The sequence below is a fragment of the Oncorhynchus mykiss genome, chromosome 27, assembly GCF_013265735.2.
Source record: "Oncorhynchus mykiss isolate Arlee chromosome 27, USDA_OmykA_1.1, whole genome shotgun sequence".
Taxonomy (NCBI): Eukaryota; Metazoa; Chordata; class Actinopteri; order Salmoniformes; family Salmonidae; genus Oncorhynchus; species Oncorhynchus mykiss.
The window spans coordinates 12,396,861-12,419,989 of record NC_048591.1 but is presented as its reverse complement, the minus strand read 5'-3'; the positions used below and the strand labels follow the sequence as shown (position 1 = coordinate 12,419,989).

General features: G+C 43.2%; 1 protein-coding gene across 4 annotated transcripts; it reads left to right on the top strand.

The window, feature by feature from the left end:
• Positions 1 to 10,171: 10,171 nt before the first annotated feature.
• LOC110507556 (transgelin) lies at positions 10,172 to 22,948 on the top strand. 4 transcript variants are annotated; one of them, XM_021587612.2, is made up of 6 exons: positions 17,484 to 17,550; positions 20,355 to 20,397; positions 21,288 to 21,482; positions 21,777 to 21,948; positions 22,110 to 22,212; positions 22,354 to 22,948. In XM_021587612.2, the coding sequence occupies exons 2-6, from the start codon at positions 20,386 to 20,388 to the stop codon at positions 22,490 to 22,492; spliced, it is 621 nt and encodes a 206-aa protein (XP_021443287.1). In that variant the 5' UTR covers positions 17,484 to 17,550; positions 20,355 to 20,385; the 3' UTR covers positions 22,493 to 22,948. The 4 variants fall into 4 exon arrangements, with proteins under 4 accessions (XP_036821687.1, XP_021443289.1, XP_021443290.1 ...); XM_036965792.1 differs by lacking the exons at positions 17,484 to 17,550; positions 20,355 to 20,397 and adding an exon at positions 10,172 to 10,192; XM_021587614.2 differs by lacking the exon at positions 20,355 to 20,397 and having other exon boundaries at positions 17,478 to 17,550.
• The last annotated feature ends 181 nt before the right edge of the window (positions 22,949 to 23,129 follow it).

Sequence of the window (23,129 nt, the reverse complement as noted above, 5' to 3'; positions counted from 1 at the left end):
CAATGTTGACCTAAATGACTAATGATGATAAATACAATCCACTTGTGTGTAATCAAGTCTCCGTATAAATGCACCTGCTCTGTGATAGTCTCAGAGGTCCGTTAAAAGCGCAGAGAGCATCATGAAGAACAAGGAACACACCAGGCAGGTCCGAGATAGTGTTGTGAAGAAGTTTAAAGCCGGATTTGGATACAAAAAGATTTCCCAAGCTTTAAACATCCCAAGGAGCACTGTGCAAGCGATAATATTGAAATGGAAGGAGTATCAGACCACTGCAAATCTACCAAGACCTGGCCGTCCCTCTAAACTTTCAGCTCATACAAGGAGAAGACTGATCAGAGATGCAGCCAAGAGGCCCATGATCACTCTGGATGAACTGCAGAGATCTACAGCTGAGGTGGGAGACTGTCCATAGGACAACAATCAGTTGTATATTGCACAAATCTGGCCTTTATGGAAGAGTGGCAAGAAGAAAGCCATTTCTTAAAGATATCCATAAAAAGTGTTGTTTAAAGTTTGCCACAAGCCACCTGGGAGACACACCAAACATGGAAGAAGGTGCTCTGGTCAGATGAAACCAAAATTGAACTTTTTGGCAACAATGCAAAACGTTATGTTTGGCGTAAAAGCAACACAGCTGAACACACCATCCCCACTGTCAAACATGGTGGTGGCAGCATCATGGTTTGGGCCTGCTTTTCTTCAGCAGGGACAGGGAAGATGGTTAAAATTGATGGGAAGATGGATGGAGCCAAATACAGGACCATTCTGGAAGAAAACCTGATGGAGTCTGCAAAAGACCTGAGACTGGGACGGAGATTTTGTCTTCCAACAAGACAATGATCCAAAACATAAAGCAAAATCTACAATGGAATGGTTCAAAAATAAACATATCCAGGTGTTAGAATGGCCAAGTCAAAGTCCAGACCTGAATCCAATCGAGAATCTGTGGAAAGAACTGAAAACTGCTGTTCACAAATGCTCTCCATCCAACCTCACTGAGCTCGAGCTGTTTTGCAAGGAGGAATGGGAAAAAATGTCAGTCTCTCGATGTGCAAAACTGATAGAGACATACCCCAAGCGACTTACAGCTGTAATCGCAGCAAAAGGTGGCGCTACAAAGTATTAACTTAAGGCGGCTGAATAATTTTGCACGCCCAATTTTTCAGTTTTTGATTTGTTAAAAAGGTTTGAAATATCCAATAAATGTCGTTCCAATTCATGATTGTGTCCCACTTGTTGTTGATTCTTCACAAAAAAATACAGTTTTATATCTTTATGTTTGAAGCCTGAAATGTGGCAAAAGGTCGCAAAGTTCAAGGGGGCCGAATACTTTCGCAAGGCACTGTACAGTGTTGAAGACATGCCAATCCATTCCTAACTATACCTACTGGAAGATGTAACCAATTATTTTCTCTTCTCCACCACTTACTTTATTATCTAGTTTGTTGCTTAGAGTTACATTTACATACATGTAATCACTCACGTGTTTTGACAATCTCACCACATAGAACTTCTGAGAGGATTGTGCAGTAGATTTGATGGAATAGTTAGTATTATGTTTTACATCAAATCACACGTTTCACAACTTTGCTCTTTCTCCCTCTCTTTCTGATCTAGATGTTGGATACGTGTATGGTGGAAAAAGAGTGCATCAGTGTAGACTACACTGTAGAGTGTCTGGCCATTCAGAGTAGTAGTAGAAAGAAAGAAAGGGCCTTCCCCAAACTGTTGACACAAAGACTGAAGCACAGAATCATCTAGAATGTCACTGTATGCTATAGTGTTAAGATGTCCCTTCACTGGAACTAAGGGGCCTAGCCCTAACCATGAAGAACAGCCCCAGACCATTATTCCTCCTCCACCAAACTTTACAGTTGGCACTATGCATTGGGGCAGGTAGCGTCCGTTGGACTGCCAGATGGTGAAGCGTGATATATCACTCCAGAGAACACGTTTCCACCACTCCAGAATCTAATGGAGGAGAGCTTTACACCACTCCAGCCGACGACTGGCATTGCACATGGTGATCTTGGGCTTGTGTGCAACTGCTCTGCCATGGAAACCCATTTCATGATGCTCCCAATGAACAGTTATTGTTCTGACTTTGCTTCCAGAGGCGGTTTGGAACTCGGTAGTGAGTGTTGCAACCAAGGACAGACTATTTTTACGCGCTTCAGCACTCGCCAGTCCCATTCTATGATCTTGTGTGGGCTACAACTTTGCGGCTGAGCCGTTGTTGCTCCTAGATGTTTCCACTTCACAATACCAGCACTAACAGTTGACCGGGGCAGCTCTAGCAGGGCAGGACTTTTACAAACGGACTTGTTGGAAAGGTGGCATTCTATGACGGTGCCACGTTGAAAGTTACTGAGCTCTTCAGTAAGGCCATTCTACTGCCAATGTTTGTCTATGGAGATTTCATGGCTGTGTGCTCAATTTTGTACACCTGTCAGCAATGGGTGTCCCTGAACTAGCCAAATCCACTAATTTGAAGAGGTGTCCACTTACTTTTGTATATATAGTGTACTTTAACACCAAACACCCTGACAACCTACTCCCCCTGCCCTCCCTTCCAAATATATTATGCTGGGAATGAGTTCACTGTTCACTGGGGCGGCAGGGTAGCCTAGTGGTTAGAGTGTTGGACTAGTAACCGGAAAGTTGCACGTTCAAACCCCCGAGCTGACAAGGTACAAATCTGTCGTTCTGCCCCTGAACAGGCAGTTAACCCACTGTTCCTAGGCCGTCATTGAAAATAAGAATTTGTTCTTAACTGACTTGCCTAGTTAAATAAAGGTTAAAAAAAAAAAAAAAACTCTTGCTGATCAGCGCAAATCCAACACAAACGCCTATCGCCCGTTGCATCAGGAAAGGGTCCCCTGACGACTACCTGACACTCTCACCATCTCCCATTAAAATACACAATGAGCAGGTGGGAGCTGTCTGACACCTGAAAACACAGGTAAAGTGTTGTTGCAGTTCAATGGGAACTACATGGTCCGGGTGACAGACAATACCTGTCCCACATATCCAGGACACAAAGCCTGTCGCTGCCCAGTCCACAGAGGACAGAGTGGGAGGTGGGGTTTATAGGCCGAGTTCCTTTCCTGGTGACAGTCTAGCCATCCCATCCCGCTATCTGTGAACATCGATTGCCATCCCCAAGCTGCAAAATGATTTCCTATTAACAGGCATACTGCAGATTTAGGCTCCACAGTGGTTGAATGAGGACAGAGGAGTTAAGCTTTTGCACAGGGGCATTGTCATGCATAGTGCCAACTGTAGCCAAGGGGGTGCACCAATCCTGTCCTGGAAGGCAGCAGTCCTGCTGCTTTTTGTAAGGTGAAACAATTTAACATATCACTGGAACATGCTGCTAGATCAGGTACTCTATGAGAGATTCAAGTTACAACGACTATTCCATGGCTCTAATGTTTATACTTTCCCCATTCAAATACAGTCTGTTCGGTTGTGAGTGGTGTTGATTCTCTCTGCACGTACCATTTGTCTAAGATAGTGTGTCGCGGCAGGTGTGTGTACAGTATATGGGAGAATGCATACTGTGGTGTAACTGTGTGCTTACTCTCTCCATCACTGTAACTAACATGCTCTCTTCTCCTACAGCTACCGTACTGCTGTGGTTGCTGGGTCCCCAGCTGCAGGCCGGGGACAAGTTGTCCGTCACCCTGCCCATCGGATGCTTCCTGTGCGACGAACAGAGCCACTACAACACCTTTACCGGCTTTCTGCTCTGCTCCACTGACTAAGTCTGAGCTGAAGCTACTGAGGCTACCACACCCCACCACCTTCGCCCTGTCTTTAACTCCTTTGCCCAGTCCTGCTTCAGGAAGGGAACCTGGAGCTGGTCTTGAGGCTCTGGGATGAGAATGTGACCAGGGGCCAGCTCCTCCAGTGAATGTCAATCAGAACTACATTCATCTTTCCAGGACCAGAACTAGGCTCCCCCCAGCCTTGACCATCCCCCCAACAACTTTGGTGTAACAACTTCTTACCCAATCAAGTTAACAGGTGATGTATGCCGTGATGGGAAAAATACATTTGCATGTGTTAGATTATTGAAATTTTTATAAGCCATGATTATACAACAAGTACTTGGTCTGTGTATATCTTTTATATCTCTCTGTGTTATTGCATTACTGTATTCATACTAATACTAACATTACTTAATGATCCTAAGGGTCCACAAATAGAGACAAACATGTCATGTACTGAGATGAGTGGGGTGAAAGTACAGCCTCTGCACAATAAAGATAAATGCCAAATTAGCATTTTTGAGGCGAAAAAAATCTAAAGTCTGTCACTAAAGTGACAAATAAACGCAAACAGACAACTCAACTTGCCTTTGTATTGCTATGAATTCACTCAACTAAATCGTTACACATTGAAAGCGTACATTGTCCTCTTGAGTGAAATGGATTAATTTGACACCACTTTATGTAATCTGATCATATTTTTCAACTTGTTGCTATTTTCTGAGCTCTGTACCATACAGCTCAGCATGTTGTCAGGGATGTACAGGCTAGGGGTGTACAGAGCAGTGAATTTAAGCCATCTGCATTAATACTGTATCTATGTAACTCTATCAGTATCTGTCTCTGTGGCCATCAGACTCCACATGAGACAGATTTGACCTCAGTGACCTCAGTGACCCAAGAGATAATGTGCCAGAAAATCCAGGGAGGAGTTATGGACGAGATAATATAATTTGCATGAATCAAAACAATAGAGGTGCACAAGTGTAATACAATGTGTATTTGGCTCGGCAATAGTGACATGAATATCTTTACAGCTTTTCTTATGTCCCTTTCAGCAACACATTACTTAAATGCTATGTACTAGCTACATATTGTATGTAGCACAACCAGTTCACTGGTCCTTGACCATTATTTATGTGTCATATATTTCTGTCATCAACATACATGCGTACAATGCAACATTTATATTCACATATACTGTGTGTATACTGAACAAAAATATAAACGCAACATACAACCATTTCAAAGATTTTATTGAGTTACAGTTCATATCAGGAGATCAATCAAATGTAATTAATGAATCAAATTGAACTAATCTATGGATTTCACATGACTGGGAATGCAAATATGCATCTGTTGGTCACAGATGTAATCTGATAATATTTTTCAACATGTTGCTATAATCTGACATCTGTACCATACAGTTATGCTCAACACGTTGTCAGGAATGTACAGGCTAGGGGTGTAAAGAGCAGTGGAGTTTAGCCATCAGCATTAACACTGTGGTCAGGTGCCACAACGAGGGACTTGGGAAAATTACACTTGGCCCGGAACAGGGCAGCATCAATGGCAACCCGTCATTCAGGGTAAAGCCCCACCTTGCATGTTATTTTGGCATTAATAGGTGTCACATATCAGTTCGCAAACAATGTAAAATAAAAATCATTGAGTTAATAAAGCTGCATACAAATATGATCTCTTTTTTGCTTTCTTGAGTAAGGCAGCTCCAAAATGCAAGTGTTTCAGCCTACTGCAGCTCAGTGCTTTCTGTGGTGGTGGGGCAGCCAGCGGAAAATACAGAGTGAAGGGGTTGGTAATGTTCTCTAGTTACGCCGTGATTGGCTCAGTGTTCTGTCACTCATGGGGACACTACATCACTGCAAAATCTATGGGGAGAGCTCGAAAATTCAAGCCCCTTGGATGCTACCATAGAGTTACATTAGAAGTGCCCATCCAAGAAGGCTCAAGGTCATTGGCCACAGATAAAATTACTTAAAATCACGTCATATCTACAGTAGCTTTGATTGGAATGATCATGTCAAGCAAGCAGTCATCATCATGAATCAAGTCAACAATCTACTGGCAAATCCTTTTCAATCCTTGTCATGTGAAGAGAAATTATGAAGAGAAATGATAGATAAAACGTATCAGTACTCATCGGCCATTGAACATAAACATTAGACAACAAGTTGGAAATTGCAAATTCAACAATGAGTAGTTTGGAGGTGTTAGCAGTTGATGTTCCTCTTCAGTAACACAGACCACAAAGCAAATCAGGGGGAGAAAAATAGGTTTATTTAACGAGGACAAATCATGGATGTTATGCTGAGGTAGATGTTCATTATCCCCTGTCCACAGTAATTCTCTCCACAGAACAAAGAGACAGAATGTAGTTTAATAACCGAACCCTAGCCTGTGGTTGACCAATTAGAATTCCTTGCAATAAAACCAAATAACAAGTATCCTGTTTCAGGCTCAATGCCGAGACAAATTCCTCCCATGTCTCTGACCCATTGATCATTAATTCCCTACTACATAAAAAACACTATTTCCATTGATCGTTAATTCCCTCTTGACCATTAGTCCTCTGCGCTGTGTATTTATCTTCGAAATATTCTTACACTTCCCCCTAGACCATTTTAAAAAGAAATATACTTCAAATGTCTTTTTAGAAAACATTTAAAAAATAAACAGTGTTAAAAAGCATTAGCACTAAGCATAAAATCATTCACATTAAATACCTTGTATTTCTATAAAACAGAAAGGGCATATTTTACTTGCTGTTAAAACAATAAATAGATTTCAAACAAAGTTATAGAAAATAAGTATTAACATATTTATGATTCCTTCCACATCCTGTATTAAAAGATTGTCTGCAAGTATTTAGTCGGCCACCAATTGTGCAAGTTCTCCCACTTAACAATATGAGAGAGGCCTGTAATTATCATCATAGGTACACTTCAACTATGACAGACAAAATGAGAAATCACATTGTAGGATTTTTTATGAATTTATTTGCAAATTATGGTGGAAAATAAGTATTTGGTCACCTACAAACAAGCAAGATTTCTGGCTCTCACAGACCTGTAACTTCTTCTTTAAGAGGCTCCTCTGTCCTCCACTCGTTACCTGTATTAATGGCACCTGTTTGAACTTGTTATCAGTATAAAAGACACCTGTCCACAACCTCAAACAGTCACACTCCAAACTCTACTATGGCCAAGACCAAAGAGCTGTCAAAGGACACCAGAAACAAAATTGTAGACCTGCACCAGGCTGGGAAGACTGAATCTGCAATAGGTAAGCAGCTTGTTTGAAGAAATCAACTGTGGGAGCAATTATTAGGAAATGGAAGACATACAAGACCACTGATAATCTCCCTCGATCTGGGGCTCCACGCAAGATCTCACCCCGTGGGGTCAAAATGATCACAAGAACGGTGAGCAAAAATCCCAGAACCACACGGGGAGACCTAGTGAATGACCTGCAGAGAGCTAGGACCAAAGTAACAAAGCCTACCATCAGTAACACACTACGCCGCCAGGGACTCAAATCCTGCAGTGCCAGACGTGTCCCGCTGCTTAAGCCAGTACATGTCCAGGCCCATCTGAAGTTTGCTAGAGAGCATTTGGATGATCCAGAAGAAGATTGGGAGAATGTCATATGGTCAGATGAAACCAAAATAGAACTTTTTGGTAAAAACTCAACTTGTCGTGTTTGGAGGACAAGGAATGCTGAGTTGCATCCAATGAACACCATACCTACTGTGAAGCATGGGGTTGGAAACATCATGCATTGGGGCTGTTTTTCTGCAAAGGGACCAGGACGATGATCCGTGTAAAGGAAAGAATTAATGGGGCCATGTATCGTGAGATTTTGAGTGAAAACCTCCTTCCATCAGAAAGGGCATTGAAGATGAAACGTGGCTGGGTCTTTCAGCATGACAATGATCCCAAACACACCGCCCGGGCAACGAAGGAGTGGCTTCGTAAGAAGCATTTCAAGGTCCTGGAGTGGCCTAGCCAGTCTCCAGATCTCAACCCCATAGAAAATCTTTGGAGGGAGTTGAAAGTCTGTGTTGCCCAGCAACAGCCCCAAAACATCACTGCTCTAGAGGAGATCTGCATGGAGGAATGGGGGAAAATACCAGCAAAGTGTGTGAAAACCTTGTGAAGACTTACAGAAAACGTTTGACCTCTGTCATTGCCAACAAAGGGTATATAACAAAGTATTGAGGTAAACTTTTGTTATTGACCAAATACTTATTTTCCACCATAATTTGCAAATAAATTCATTAAAAATCCTACAATGTGATTTTCTGGATGTTTTTCTAATTTTGTCTGTCATAGTTGAAGTGTACCTATGATGAAAATTACAGTCCTCTCTCATCTTTTTAAGTGGGAGAACTTGCACAATTGGTGGCTGACTAAATACTTTTTTGCCCCACTGTACTTTTTTCCCCTCACTGTACATACATGCAGACACATACACATACTTTGTAACAGATCAACTCACTGGCATACTGAGCATGACAATACAAATGTGATGAAATTATGGAAGCAGATATTCAAACATCGATCGACATCTAAACTCAAATGCAATTCTACAAATAAAAAATGCAACTACAATGTTCCAAGTGTGTATATTGTGTGTGTGTGTGTCTGTGCACCATTGTAACCAATAATATTCCATGTACAGTGAAATTCAGACAGTCTGCCTTTGAAATAGTATTGCTTTGAACAAAATAAAAGCTGGTTTGTTACATGAAGCAAGACACGTGCCATCGTGTGCTGTTTATTGTTTTTTGAAATAGCCCCTCAAAGGTGTGGTCTTTCCATAGGTTCTAAATTAATTAATTAATCTCTAAATGAATGCTGAGTTAATGAATAATAATGGACCTACAACCAAATAGGTATACAAGTTGATGATAATGAGCCTTAGGCTAGTGTTATTATGATTGGCTTGTATTTAGTTGTAGTTAGCGTAATTATTTAGAATTGAATCAGGGTTCCGACGAGTCATGGAATTGCTGCAATATCTTGGCATTTTTAGATGTGCATTTCAGACTGGGAAAGTCATGCGATTTAATAGAATAATTTCAGAAAATGTGGGAATTATAGGTCTACATACGGATCCCTGTTTGGATATTAAATGAGCCTATCTTGTATTTTCGGTCGTTTTTTCACATTGCATTGTGTGCTTTTGGTCTTTGTCTTGAAAATTCTTATCTGTAGTTCGCAAGTCAATAACTTTTTTATGTATGAATGGGAAACCTGTTAAATATGGGTCGCTGAAGACCACCAATCCATTTATTTAATACAACAAATCGAGATCAAATTTAGATGAGACCGCTTTCGTTCATCTGCAGAAGGGAATTCTGATCGAAAACCACCTCTATTTTGACAACACAGACGCATTACGCTTTCATTGGACAGCTAAATGGTTGTGGCGCGCAAAAGTCAGATCAGAGTAGGCTGGCTCAGGCAATGGGTCTTTGCTTCAAGTTCTAATCAAAACAGTAGGATAATGATTATAGTCAATAACTTACGTTGGCAAGTTAAGTATGTAACAAGACACGTGATGTAAATTCTATTCACCTAATTACATTGTAGGCCTACATGGGGGAAAAGGTGGCAAAGCTCTCGGGCAAAGCGCAGGTCTCGCTCTTAAAAATACTTTTGTATGACTACATTTTAATTATGTGTATAGGATTTACATGAGGGGAAAAGCTCAGGTCTCGCTCAGAGAAAGGGAAAATATATTTGCATAGGCTACAATACCAATACAATTGGTATCAACTGTGTGAGGTGTGCTATAGTTCGACACGTGTCAAATCATTGGTGGACAGCGCTCTGCTGCTGCGGAAATGGTTCGAGACCCTTTAAGATTGGCAGTAGTCTACTTGAGTAAAGAATATGGCTTTATCTGCCTGACCGTGATAAGCCTATGTTTTTGGAGGTTTCTCTCTGATTTAGGGAATTGTATGTATTTACTGCTCGCCAAATTAGCAGTTTCTCTTGATTAATGGCCTATAGGACTTGGTATCATAATTTACAATTGACTAAACACTTATCTATCGTTATCTTATCTATTATTTTGTTAATATTAAAGTCTTGAAATTGAAACTCATTGACGAAGACCCATTGAAATAGATCTGATCAGATCAGAGCAAATGGCCCACATTGCAGTAGCATTGTCGCATCCTGCCTAGAACACCGAGGAAAGCGGAGAAGTTGTGAAATCTGAATTCAACCTCACTGGGCAAGCTAATATTCAGCTGACTTGTCAGTCTCTCTGGTGGATTATTACTGAGCTTCATTGGAACAACTTGAATCAATTATGTTCTTGCAATTTCAACATCATTGGAACGTTTGAGCCTGTGATCTTCACCATTGGCACGGGTAAGAGTGAAGGTGAGTAGGATTGTTATGTTTGTTGCTTCTCCCATTTCTCCGGAGGAGTTTAACAAATGTGTTGTGGATTCCACCGTTATGATTACAAACATCAAATAATGTAAAGTAGGCTACATAACAATAACTTGATTGGAAGGCCAGTTACAATCCCCCGGTACTGGGATACCCAGGTTTGAGATCCGCAAGTGGAGTTGCACTATTGGTGTTCGCTAAAATCGCTACCTGAGTGGCAGCGAGGTTTTAGTCTATTAGGGGCCATTTGAGAGGTGTGCTCACGTGAGCGACTTGCTATAGTGAAGTGTGGGGACAAACTCTCCAGACATCATAGAACACCCCAACATGTTTTTGATGGTGCATTTTTTTGTGTGATATAGCGTCGTGTTTACTAGCAAAGAGTGGTGCGGTTTCTAATTAAATGTAAGTAAGGTAACTGCTTCGCCCTACAGTTAGCCAACGTGCGTACAATTAGTCAGCAACCCGTTTCTACACTATTTGAATAGCTACCGCCACTGCTCCAATTGTGGGTAGCAGGTATGCCTATGGGCTGAAAGATCCGCAAGAATTGTTGCACTATTGCTATTTGCTAAAATCGCTACACTGGTGGCAGTGGTGGGATGGTCTCTTCGGGGCCATTGGAGTGGTGTGCCCACGTAGGGGAAACCTGTTTCAATCCCTCCAGCGAAAGGGTTAACTGTCATTGTCGCAGTGGTTTGCAGGTCTGCCTACAACAATGGGATACGTAGGCAATCCCTACCAAAAGATCTGCAAGAGGAGTTGCACTGTCACTGTTTGCTAGAATCGCTACAGCAGCAGCGGTGGAACAGTACCTTGGGGACCATCAAATCAAATGTATTTATATAGCCCTTCATACATCAGCTGATATCTCAAAGTGCTGTACAGAAACCCACCCTAAAACCCCAAACAGCAAGTAATGCAGGTGTAGAAGCACGGTGGCTAGGAAAAACTCCATAGAAAGGCCAAAACCTAGGAAGAAACCTGGAGAGGAACCAGGCTATGTGGGGTGGCCAGTCCTCTTCTGGCTGTGCCGGGTGGAGATTATAACAGAACATGGCCAAGATGTTCATAAATGACCAGCATGGTCAAATAATAATAATCACAGGCAGAACAGTTGAAACTGGAGCAGCAGCACGGCCAGGTGGACTGGGGACAGCAAGGAGTCATCATGTCAGGTAGTCCTGAGGCATGGTCCTAGGGCTCAGGTCCTCCGAGAGAGAGAAAGTCAGGCTGGGCATACAATAGTTATAATAATAATGCAACATTTTATTGTACAAATATTTATTCAACTTGATCAAATAAAGAACAAATGTCTGAATGAAAAGATGTGGTTGGATAAAAAATAAAACCACATTGCCTCCATGGAACGACTATAGTTTATTCACCAAGTTCTGCCTGATGGACTCTGTCGCCGCCCTGTGGATGTTGACAGTTCAGCCCGAGTCAAGACAGATCCACCAGGTTAGGATTATAATGCAGCTCATACCTCTTACGTATTCCATGTGTAATAGAAGATAATATAATGTTATGACCTCTCTGCCCTATGCAAGTCCCAGGGTCAGCTGGCCTGGCTGTCCGTACCTGGTAAGGGCCCCTTGCAGGGTTACACAGCCCACTCACTGCCTCATGAGCATTGTGGAGCTACTGGAAGATCTCAGACTGGGATCTTCACTATTGCCAGCGAGGAGAGCGACTATGATTTTGATGTTGTTGCCTCTACCATGCTTTTATTTGTAAAAAAATATTTAACTAGGCAGGTCAGTTAAGAACAACTTCTTATTTACAATGACAGCCTAGGAACATTGGGTTAACTGCCTTGTTCAGGCACAGAACAACAGATTATTACCTTGTCAGCTCGGGGATTTGATCTAGCAACCTTGCAGTTACTGGCCCGACACTCTAGCCACTAGGCTACCTGCCTGAAGGACTTTTACAGATCTGTTGTGGATTCCACCAAGAGCCCAGATGAGACCCATGACATCATGAGAGTATTACAATAAACTGGTTGAAAAGAGGAATGCATTGAACATAGATATTGGTGAAAGGGACCGCAACATGTAAGTAGAACCATTTTAATTTTTCTCAAAAAACAAATCAAAACAACAATTTATAATCAAAGTGTTCATTGGTACCAAACTCGGGTATGTGAGGCGATTACATACACAAATCATGTGTGATAAAGTCGGCTACAAAACAGGACATAAACAAATCATAATAATTGAAAACAATTTCAACTCTATTGTAACTTGGGCCAGGATTCAATCAGTGGTGCATTGTCGAACAAGAACACTTGACTTGTAAAGGTAATGTATGCTTGAACCGAAGTGTGATGAAACGTCTTGGGCCCTATTAAATCAGATACGGTATAAGTAAGTAAGCGTTGCCTGAGTCAGAATGCTCCATAGGGCAGGAACCCTATCTCTTGATTCTGTAGCGTGAGGCAGCTTGATGTACAAGTATACCCCCTGGATAGGACACTAGACTATCGCTGGGCCTTACCAACAAACCATCTCCTTAATGCTGAGAGCCAAGCAGAAAGGCATCGGGTACCATTTTTAGAGTTTTTGGTATGACTCAAACCGGGTATCAAACCTCCAACCTTCCAATCTCAGGGCAGACACTAACCACAAGGCCACTGAGTTGGTTAAAATAAGTATATCATAGAATCTAAAATAATGTAAACCTAAACATATTTAACACTGTTTTATTCACCAAAAATAATCAAAATGCTCATTCATGCAGTGTATAAAAGAATGTCAGACAAACACAGAAACCAGCTTTGATTGAATAGGCCCCACTTTAATGCTAGTAGCCATCGCAGATACATAACACTCTGTTGACTCGTTTTGCCCACTAGAGGGCACATTGAAACCCCAAATACTGTATTTCCTGAAATGGAAAACAGCAATGAGAGATGTTGAGCTAGAGAGATTATGGGGGATATTGGATGACATACTGTACATGTCCTCTGGCGGCATTGTGTAACCCTGTAAACACATGTCTTCTTTCACTGCTTATCCTAATTTATTATAAACCAGCGAGGGGCTGGATGTAAGCAAACTCCTCCACTCTTATAAACTCACTCTGACGTACGACCCTACGCACACGTATGCATACACAAATGCCGAACATCCACACACATGCACACGCTCATACACACATCAGATTAAAGTCTAAGAGCGTGAGGGTTTTAACAGAGGCATGGCGATCATTCCAGGGGACTGTGATTTAAAGGGAATGAGAGGGTGTTGCTTTGACATGATAATATGCATACTGTTACAGGTTCGTCTTGTTTCAATAAATGTATTGATGACGATTGAATGGCAATAGATCCATAGTGTATAGTATCATATGCTAAGGCACCCCCTCCCCTGTAAATTCACCATTCAGAAGGCGATGACAACCGTAAGAACACTGGTTTCATAGAAAGGCTGCGTGTCTTTTAGTCAAGCAAAACTCGTCAGCGGTTGCGGTTTGACGTGGGCGCGCAGGGACGAAGGAGTTTAGTTTCTACTGCAGCATTCGCGCTAAAATATAACGCGTTGCGGCACTGCTTCACATAGAGAGAGTGCATAGAGAGAGTGCAGAGGTAATGCGTCTCACACATTTTGAGGTTTTACAGTACTTTTCACTATGCAATAACCAAGTATTTATATGTAACTATCATTGGACTTGTGGTTAGTTACCGCCCAGGAAGATTGGGGGTTTGATCCCTGGTCGAGACTAACATCCTGTCCATGGGGTTGTACATTTAAACTGCCTCTACTGCCATATGGGCCATTCTGTCTATATGCGCCATTCTGGCATTCTGACTTTGGCAAAGTGGGTGGGGTTATATCTATCCTGCCTGGTTTGCCCTGTCCAGGGGTATTGTAATGCCTGGTTTGCCCTGTCCAGGGGTATTGTAATGCCCAGGGGTATTGTAGAACGGGGCCACAGTGTCCTCTGACCCCCCCCCCCCCCCCCCCCCCCCAGTATCTATGCTGCAATTGTCTATGTGCCGGGGGGGCTAGGGTCAGTCTGTCCTATCTGGTGTAACTCTACTGTCTTATCTGGTGTCCTATGCGAACTTACATGCTTCCTCTAATTCTCCCATCTGTCTCGAACATCTTGAAGAACTATCTGGCCTTAATGGCCATGCAATCTTAGAATTTCTACCCGGCACAGCCAGAAGAGGACTGGCCACCCCTCGGAGCCTGGTTCCTCTCTAGGTTTCTTCCTAGGGAGTTTTTTCCTAGCCACCGTTCTTCTACACCTGCACTGCTTGCTCTTTGGGGGCTCAGCTTTGTATCTGTATAAGCACCTTGTGACAACTGCTGATGTAAAAAGAGCGTTTATAAATAAATACATTTGAAAATTTAAATTTGTCCGAAGCTTACTTACATACCTGAAGGCCTTTGTGTTTTACTAAGTCTGGTTACTGAGACTGGTGATCTTTCTGGAAATATTCCACTTGATTGATTTCCAGATTCCAGACACTATGTGCGTGCCTGACAACTTCCAGAAGTGGTCAGGAAGATCCGATCACAATCAGATCACAAGGTATCGTTTAATCTTCTACACCTCTCCAAAAATGTGTGCACATTCAGAATGTAGACAAGATAAGAACAAAGGGTGCATGTTAGTGTAACGGATGTGAAACGGCTAGCTTAGTTAGCGTGGGCGCTAAATAGCGTTTCAATCAGTGACGTCACTTGCTCTGAGACCTTGAAGTAGTAGTTCCCCTTGCTCTGCAAGGGCCGCGGCTTTTGTGGAGCGATGGGTAACGACGCTTCGTAGGCGTCAGTTGTTGATGGGTCCCTGGTTCGCGCCCGGGTATGGGCGAGGGGACGGTCTAAATTTGTACTGTTACATTGATGCTGTTGACCCGGATTACTGGTTGCTGCGAAAAAAGGAGGAAGGTCAAAAGGGGGGTGAGTGTAACAGATGTGAAACGGCTAGTTTAGTTAGCGTGGGCGCTAAATAGCGTTTCAATCAGTGACGTCACTTGCTCTGAGACCTTGAAGTAGTAGTTCCCCTTGCTCTGCAAGGGCCGCGGCTTTTGTGGCGCGATGGGTAACGATGCTTCGAGGGTGACTGTTGATGTGTGCAGAAGGTCCCTAGTTCGCGCCCGGGTATGGGCGAGGGGACGGTCTAAAAAGTATACTGTGACATTGATGCTGTTGACCCGGATTACTGGTTGCTGCGGAAAAAGGAGGAAGGTCAAAAGGGGGGTGAGTGTAACGGATGTGAAACGGCTAGCTTAGTTAGCGTGGGCGCTAAATAGCGTTTCAATCAGTGACGTCACTTGCTCTGAGACCTTGAAGTAGTAGTTCCCTTGCTCTGCAAGGGCCGCGGCTTTTGTGGAGCGATGGGTAACGATGCTTCGAGGGTGACTGTTGATGTGTGCAGAAGGTCCCTAGTTCGCGCCCGGGTATGGGCGAGGGGACGGTCTAAAAAGTATACTGTGACATTGATGCTGTTGACCCGGATTACTGGTTGCTGCGGAAAAAGGAGGAAGGTCAAAAGGGGGGTGAGTGTAACGGATGTGAAACGGCTAGCTTAGTTAGCGTGGGCGCTAAATAGCGTTTCAATCAGTGACGTCACTTGCTCTGAGACCTTGAAGTAGTAGTTCCCTTGCTCTGCAAGGGCCGCGGCTTTTGTGGAGCGATGGGTAACGATGCTTCGAGGGTGACTGTTGATGTGTGCAGAAGGTCCCTAGTTCGCGCCCGGCTATGGGCGAGGGGACGGTCTAAAGTTATACTGTTACATTAGCACCAGGTTTAAAAGGGGCTTGTGATACCTTGGTGAGATGGGAGGAGACACAGTGGGACAGAAGCGACAACAACTGACTTAATGTAGGAAACAACGGTTGACATTGGGTGTGAGGCAAAGTGAGTTTACACTACTGGGGTCTGGCAAGAGAAGGAGTGTTGGTAATAAGAAGGGAATGTGTTACTAACTATGACATCCACACATCCTCTCTTCCCCACCCCCATTTCTCTCACCACACACACACACACACACGTTTGCCCAAACACAACTCAGCAGGCCAGTTGAGGAGCATCCTGGACATAAAAGGTCTGCTGTGCTCTGATGGTGAGATGACTCGTCTTCACTCATTTATCTCTCTCAACCTCAGATTCCCTCACCTCCTCCTCCCTTTACTACTCCTCCTCCTCTCGCACGGCCCTCCCATCTCTGAGGTCACCCCCCCCCCCCCATCAAATTTCTGACATCAATAACAGACTTTCGGAAATATGAAGGGGGGAAAGAACAGATGTGGTCTGTTGAAACAATCTGTGCCACTATCCATGGGCCTGATATCCTGATGGGCCCTTAACGACCACCTCTATTCATCACCTCCTCCTACTCTAGCTCAAGCCTCCCTTTCCATCCTCTCGTTTTCTCTCTTCCCAGGCAGCGCCTCTCTCTCTCTGCTGATGGAGTGGTGTGGTGAAGTATTTGGAGTATTCCTGCTGACCAAACCAGAGCCTCCTGGCAGAGCTCCCCTCGCACTGAACAGGCCTTCCCAAATAAGGATGCACTTTTTTTAACAGACAAGAAAAAAATAGAAAAGTCTAGAAAGACAGGGGAGGAGAGAGGGAAAGCACTAGACAAAAGGAGGGAGGGATGGAAGGAGAGTAGACAGAAAGCCCATGCCCTTTTAAGGCTGTGGTTTCCTATTTACTCTCTCTCATTCTTAGCTAAATCCATGTTTATACATGGTGCTAACATGCGCCCTGAGTCCTGCTCTTGTCCACATTCCGATTGTGCCCAAATGTTTTGATAGGTGTAGATTAAAAGACACATTGTGATCTGATAGTGATCAGATCTTCCTGACCACTTTAGGAAGTAGTCAGACATGCATCATGTCTGGATATCAATCAAGTGGAAACAGATCTGAGTGGTCAAAGCATTTAACTCATCATTATACCGTCATTGACAGGTAGCACCATTTACTCATGGCTTCCGTAATGGTCTTAAAATAAATAAAATCATATTATTTTGAAATCATTTGTCAAATAATTTGCATACAGGGAGCCACCAACTAATATAGTCACAAAACGGACACAGTGGACAGATAGGAGACACATTTTAATACAATGTGTAGATGTGACAAACCTTGATCAGATCGTGGTTGGATCATATTGATGAGCTCATGAAACTCACATGTTAGCACAAGGTGTAAACAAGGCTTACGAGAAGTGAAGTCATTTCAGCTTGTCTGGTCCTTTTAAGCCAGCACTTTTCCGAGGGAGGACTTTGCTGGAGCTAGAAGTATACAAACACTCAGTCACACACACACCTCCTGACCCAGCGCTTGTACAGAAGAAAGACTCTTCGCTTCATACTTTAACACAGTGAGTATATCTCTTTACTGTTGCTGCTTTTGGGTTCCAGTCAGAAGAGCACCTTGCTGAGAGCGTTGTCTGTCTGTCTGTCAGTCCTGTGATGGTATCCTGAGTGTACAGAGCTAGAGGACGCATATGGATGTCTGTCAGCTGTCATCGGTTAAGACGTTGAGAAAAGTAACCTTGTCAGAGCATTGTGTTTCTCTAACCATGTTTTCATTGTTTCACTAATCATCCATACTGTATGTCTCATACTCCATCCTGTGTGTGACTGAGAGTGAATAGACGCACAAACACTACTGATCTATGTGGGATGGTTTCTTGCTCAATGGGATACCAGGTGCTAGACGGATGGGATATGTAGTTCTGATATGAGCTAGCGTGTTTCTACTGTAGAATAACCATCCAAATCAGTCACAAAGATGTCAAGGCAACAGAGAAAAAGTTTGACCAGTTTGGTCATAGAAAGAGATCTGGGATAGGCAGCGCAGCAGCTCCTCTTGTAAGAGACACACTTGCATAGCTCTGTTTTCACTTGCAAATGACTGAGTGCCATACGTTAGCTTTGGCTAGGAATTCAATAGCCAACACAAGCCCACGGCAGACGCACTTTCCAAAGAAGAAAACACGCGCACACAGACAAAGATGCAAACAAGTAACACAGCGGCTTTCATTGATCGTATGGGATTAATCAATACCGTTTCTCAGCCTAATGTTTTCTGTGGGTGAGCGGAAGTGTGTGTTTTTGAGAGGCAGAGAGATAACACTGGAGAACTACAGCAGCAGCTTCAGTAGCTGTGGAGTTATCTACAGTACAGTATGCCTAGCAGGAGTAAAGTCCCAGAGGATAGCTGACCAGAAGCAGGAGATAGTCTTATCTCGAGCTCCGTTTCAGTGGCACTGCAGCGCCGCTGGCAGTACGTCATGGTTTTAGCCACAGTTCACAGACCACAGCTTTCAAACTGCTTTATGGTGAGACAGCCAGCTGTGTTACCATGGCGAGACAGAAACACAGAAGTAAAAACAGACATGAAAGGAGAGATGGATGGTGATGTCATTAGGATCATTTTCATTAGGATAAGTGGACACTTTCATACTGTAGTACCAGTAGTTGAGAAGCAACATGTAGTTCAGAGACTGAATGACAATACTCCAAACACATAGTCTACATGTCTTACCAAATGTAGAACTCACTATGATCAGGTCAAAATAGAAACATAGCTATGTAATTCACACACACACACACACACATACATACATACATACAGACCCCCCACCACACACACACACACATACATACATACATCAACCAACAGACCAGCCTGACATACTGTTCTGGACTGGAGATGTCAGAGACTTGGCTTGATGCCAAACCTAACAGTAGAGTAGGTCCCTAAGCACACATAAACACCATAATGGAACCAGGGTCCCGTCCCATGTGAACTGACCTCTCAGGCCATCCATTTCACCTCTGTGGGGGGTTGTGACCTGTACTGCCAGTAGCACAGAGAAGAAAGGGGCTTTCCACATTGGAGGAACGTCAGTCTAATTTCTGTTGGTCAAAATGCTTGTTTATGAAGCATAGGTCTAGACCAACTGGAGTGAAAAAGTAATGACATGGCTAGCAGCCCGACATTCCTCACATTCCTCTGTAATGTTTCTATAATTATGCACTGTGCAAGGGTTTGACTGAGTGTGTGTTAGGGTGAGGTTGGGAGCTTATTGTGGTCCTACTGAGGAGGATGTGGGGCATATTAGGCAAGTTTCTTGTCTTTATGGTCGAGAGTTCATCTCATCAACTGTGAACTACAGTAGTCTGTCAATAAGGTTCCATAAAACAACTGGTTCCATGAAACAACTGAGCAGCTTGAAACACTAAAGAACCTCCTGTCTTGTTTCTGTATTCTGAAGGCTTCATATTTGTGTGACTGAATTGTTGGCAGATAGTGTCTAGAAGGACTGTGCCTCGGTCTACTTCTTTGCATGATGGAGCAGCACTAATGTTTGACTGGGCCCAGTGCCAGACAGTCCAGGGCTGTGTGTTGATGGCTGCCAATCCAACACAATGTGGTGACACAGATACAATGTTCAACAAATGACTGCTGGCTCAGAAAACTAGGTTAATGGCAGCTGATCGATACATTTTCTCTTAAGTGTTGCCTGACTTAAACTGATGAGTCAATATGGGAATGAGGAAGTGTAGGCACATAACGATTCAGGAACTCTTGGAGAGAAAAAAATGGGAGCTGAGTTTCAAATTAATCTTTTTGTAGAAACACAAGAAAGAATAAGCATGAAGATTGAAGAATAAATATTGTCTTCCATTTGTTGCTTGTGTTGCTGCTAGTAAGGATTTTTGAGCTTGCTACAGGTCATCATTCAAATACTAGGTATGGAAGGGTCCATGCTGACCTTGTGGTGGCGTGTGAGTAGTTGGGTCCAACTAAAACTATGCAAATACACACCTAGACAAAAAGCTGCTATCTAGAATCTAAAGGGGTTCTTCGGCTGTATCTACTGTATAGGAGAACCATTTTGGTAGAACCCATTTGGGTTCAATGTAGAACGCTTTCCACAGAGTTCTACATGGAACCAAAAAGGGTTCCCCTATGGGGACAGCCGAAGAATCCCTTTGGAACTATTTTGTGTAGATAAGGCAACTGGCTCCTTGAGACACATGAAGTGGCCAGATCTTACGATTGCCATTGGCTAGCCCATCAACAGCAGTCTGGGGAAGGACCGAGCATGACCTCCAATCAGGATGAAGATAAACTCCAGGTGGTAACATTTAACATTTGACCTTCAACCCCCAGGCACAACAAGTCGTGGTACCCTGACATCAAGATGGCAAACAAGGTGATAAGTGTGCATTGATATGGGCTTTGCGCTTGGCCCAAAAGCAACAGTTTTGCAAGCAACGGTGTTGGTGGCGCCTAGTGTGTTTGAGAGAGGCAGAGAGACACAAAAAGAGAGTGATTCTGCTGATTCTAGGGCTCCCATTGTACAGCACTTTGGCTCCTGATATTTAGTTCTGTAATTAATGCAGATGGCTGAACTGGTGTGCATTCGGAGACAATCATCTTTGGGAGGGAGCGGCTCAAATACACGCCTTTATAAATGCATGATATCTACATGTGTGTAAGTGTTCGCAGGCGTATTTGTGAGTGAATGTGCCATTTGTCCAATGTCTTAATGTGTCCGCATGCGAATCTGCATATATCCACAGAGCTGTTGGAAATGGCTTGACTTGCAACTAAGGTAATCTCCGTTTCAGTCAAGGGCCAATGGAGAAATGAGTCCCTTTGTATTAGTCATGATAGCAGATTATAGCACAAGTGACATGCAAATGGAGGTGTACTGATAAATAATAATAAATAATCTGTAAACCTCAAATTGACCGCAAGAAGCCCAAACAGATATGATTTTACTAAAACATAATCATTTTAAAGCTTGCTTTACATTTGTATACAATTACATACTTTATATCTCTCTATTCGTGGGAATAATCAGGAACAAAATTAAAATAACTTTTTTTAGTCTTATGTCCAACAATAAACTAATAACAAAAAATGCTCAGAAAATGCAGAAAAAGTAACTGAAAAAAATGGTCAGAAAACACCAGTTGGGGAATCCTATCATATAACAACTTCCTTTCCTCAAATAAATATCCATATTTCCTCTATTTAATATCTGTTCTACTCCACTCCATCTTTCCCTCAATCCTTATCTCCCTTTCGGTGGGAAAGGGACCTCAGGTAGGCATGGCCAACAAAGGTCCATCTTATGGCATGAGCCGTGTGGTGCAGGACAAGATTGACAAGAAGTACGACGCTGAGGTGGAGGAGCTTTTGGTGCAGTGGATTGTGGCCCAGTGTGGATCTGGAGTTGGGAAGCCTGAGGCTGGCAAACTGGGCTTCCAGGACTGGCTCAAGGACGGATGTGTGAGTACCAACCTAATGCTTAAGACCCCTCAGACTGAAACATACATTTTAACTTAACAGTATTCAGAATTCAATTATTTATTCAATTCCATTTATTTGGACCATCTTTATTCAATCTAAAGATTTGTGTAGAGAACGGAGAAACAAACACTTTGGAAATCAGATGATCATATACAATTTAAAACAACAATGGGCCAAGTATCGAACCTTGGGGGACCCCACAAGAGTGTATATGACGGTACAGGTGGTTATTTTCTGCCAACTTACTCTTGTCTTTATGTTCCTATTCCCCAGGTCCTGAGTGAGCTCATTAACAGCCTGCATAAGGACAACAAGCCCATCAAGAAGATAGCCAGCTCAAGCATGGCCTTCAAACAGATGGAGCAGATCTCACAGTTCCTAACTGCTGCCGAGAGCTTCGGTGTCATCAAGACCGACATGTTCCAGACCGTGGACCTCTGGGAAGGTTCGCAAAGCATGTCCATCTGGCAGATCATCAAACAATCACAATGACAACACAGGGCATTCAATATGCCACAGATAACAGCAGATGTAGTGGTGGGCACATACAACGGTGTAGCTATGGTGTGGCGACTTATAAACCCTGCTGTGATTTTGTGGTGACAGGGAAGGATTTAGCTGCAGTCCAGAGGACACTGATGTCCCTTGGCAGTGTGGCTGTCACCAAGGATGACGGCAACTACCACGGCGACCCCAACTGGTTCTTCAAGTGAGTTAGAAGAATGTGAAGAATGCTGATGTTGCATTGCTCGTGTATTCAGCCAGTGTGCTGTGGCTGTTTTAAAGCTGGAGTGTGTATTGTGCTGTGCCAGTGTGTGTTTTTGAGTTCATCGTCCATGTGCCCTTGCAGGAAAGCCCAGGAGAACCGGAGGGAGTTCACAGACGACCAGCTGAAGGCGGGGAAGGGTGTAATTGGCCTGCAGATGGGCTCTAACAAAGGGGCCAGCCAAACTGGCATGTCGTACGGGGCCACCCGACAGATTCAATAATAAATACCAAACCACTGACCCTTGTCCTTTCCCCTCCCTTCTCCGCCACACCCTGCACTGCCCTCTCAACCCCCCTTCGCCCTCTCACTGCAGCTACGACAGGCCCAACAGATTGTCTTAATGCCCCAACTCAACCTTATCCCAGTGTAGTAGGAACAGTCTCACTAGTATCACACACACACACACACTATGACCAACCCAATCTTACAACCCAAATCTACACTACAAATGCCATATGTGAAAGGTGAGGCTTAAGGTGAAAGGGACAACATGCATATACAGCTGTCAATCACTCATCCTCAAATGCAATTCTCATGTTTACATGAGACTGATATTTTAATCTTAGAGAAGGCACTGAAGCAACTAACCTGTCTTCTTAGAACAAGGACATTCTATCCAAATGTAGAAACATTGAGAGATAATTTGAAAAATACCAAATAAAAAGGAAGGATATTAGGTTGAAGTTCATTGTGTCTTCATTGTGTCATGGATGACTTTAAGTTAACAGTGCAATACTGTGTGTACCGTTCCCGGACAGCTGCTATGACCTCTAACAGACCCATATTTTTGTACATAGTCTTATTGACTCCATTTGTCCTAGGCCTCCTACAGTGAAAACTGAATTTTACTGCTTGCT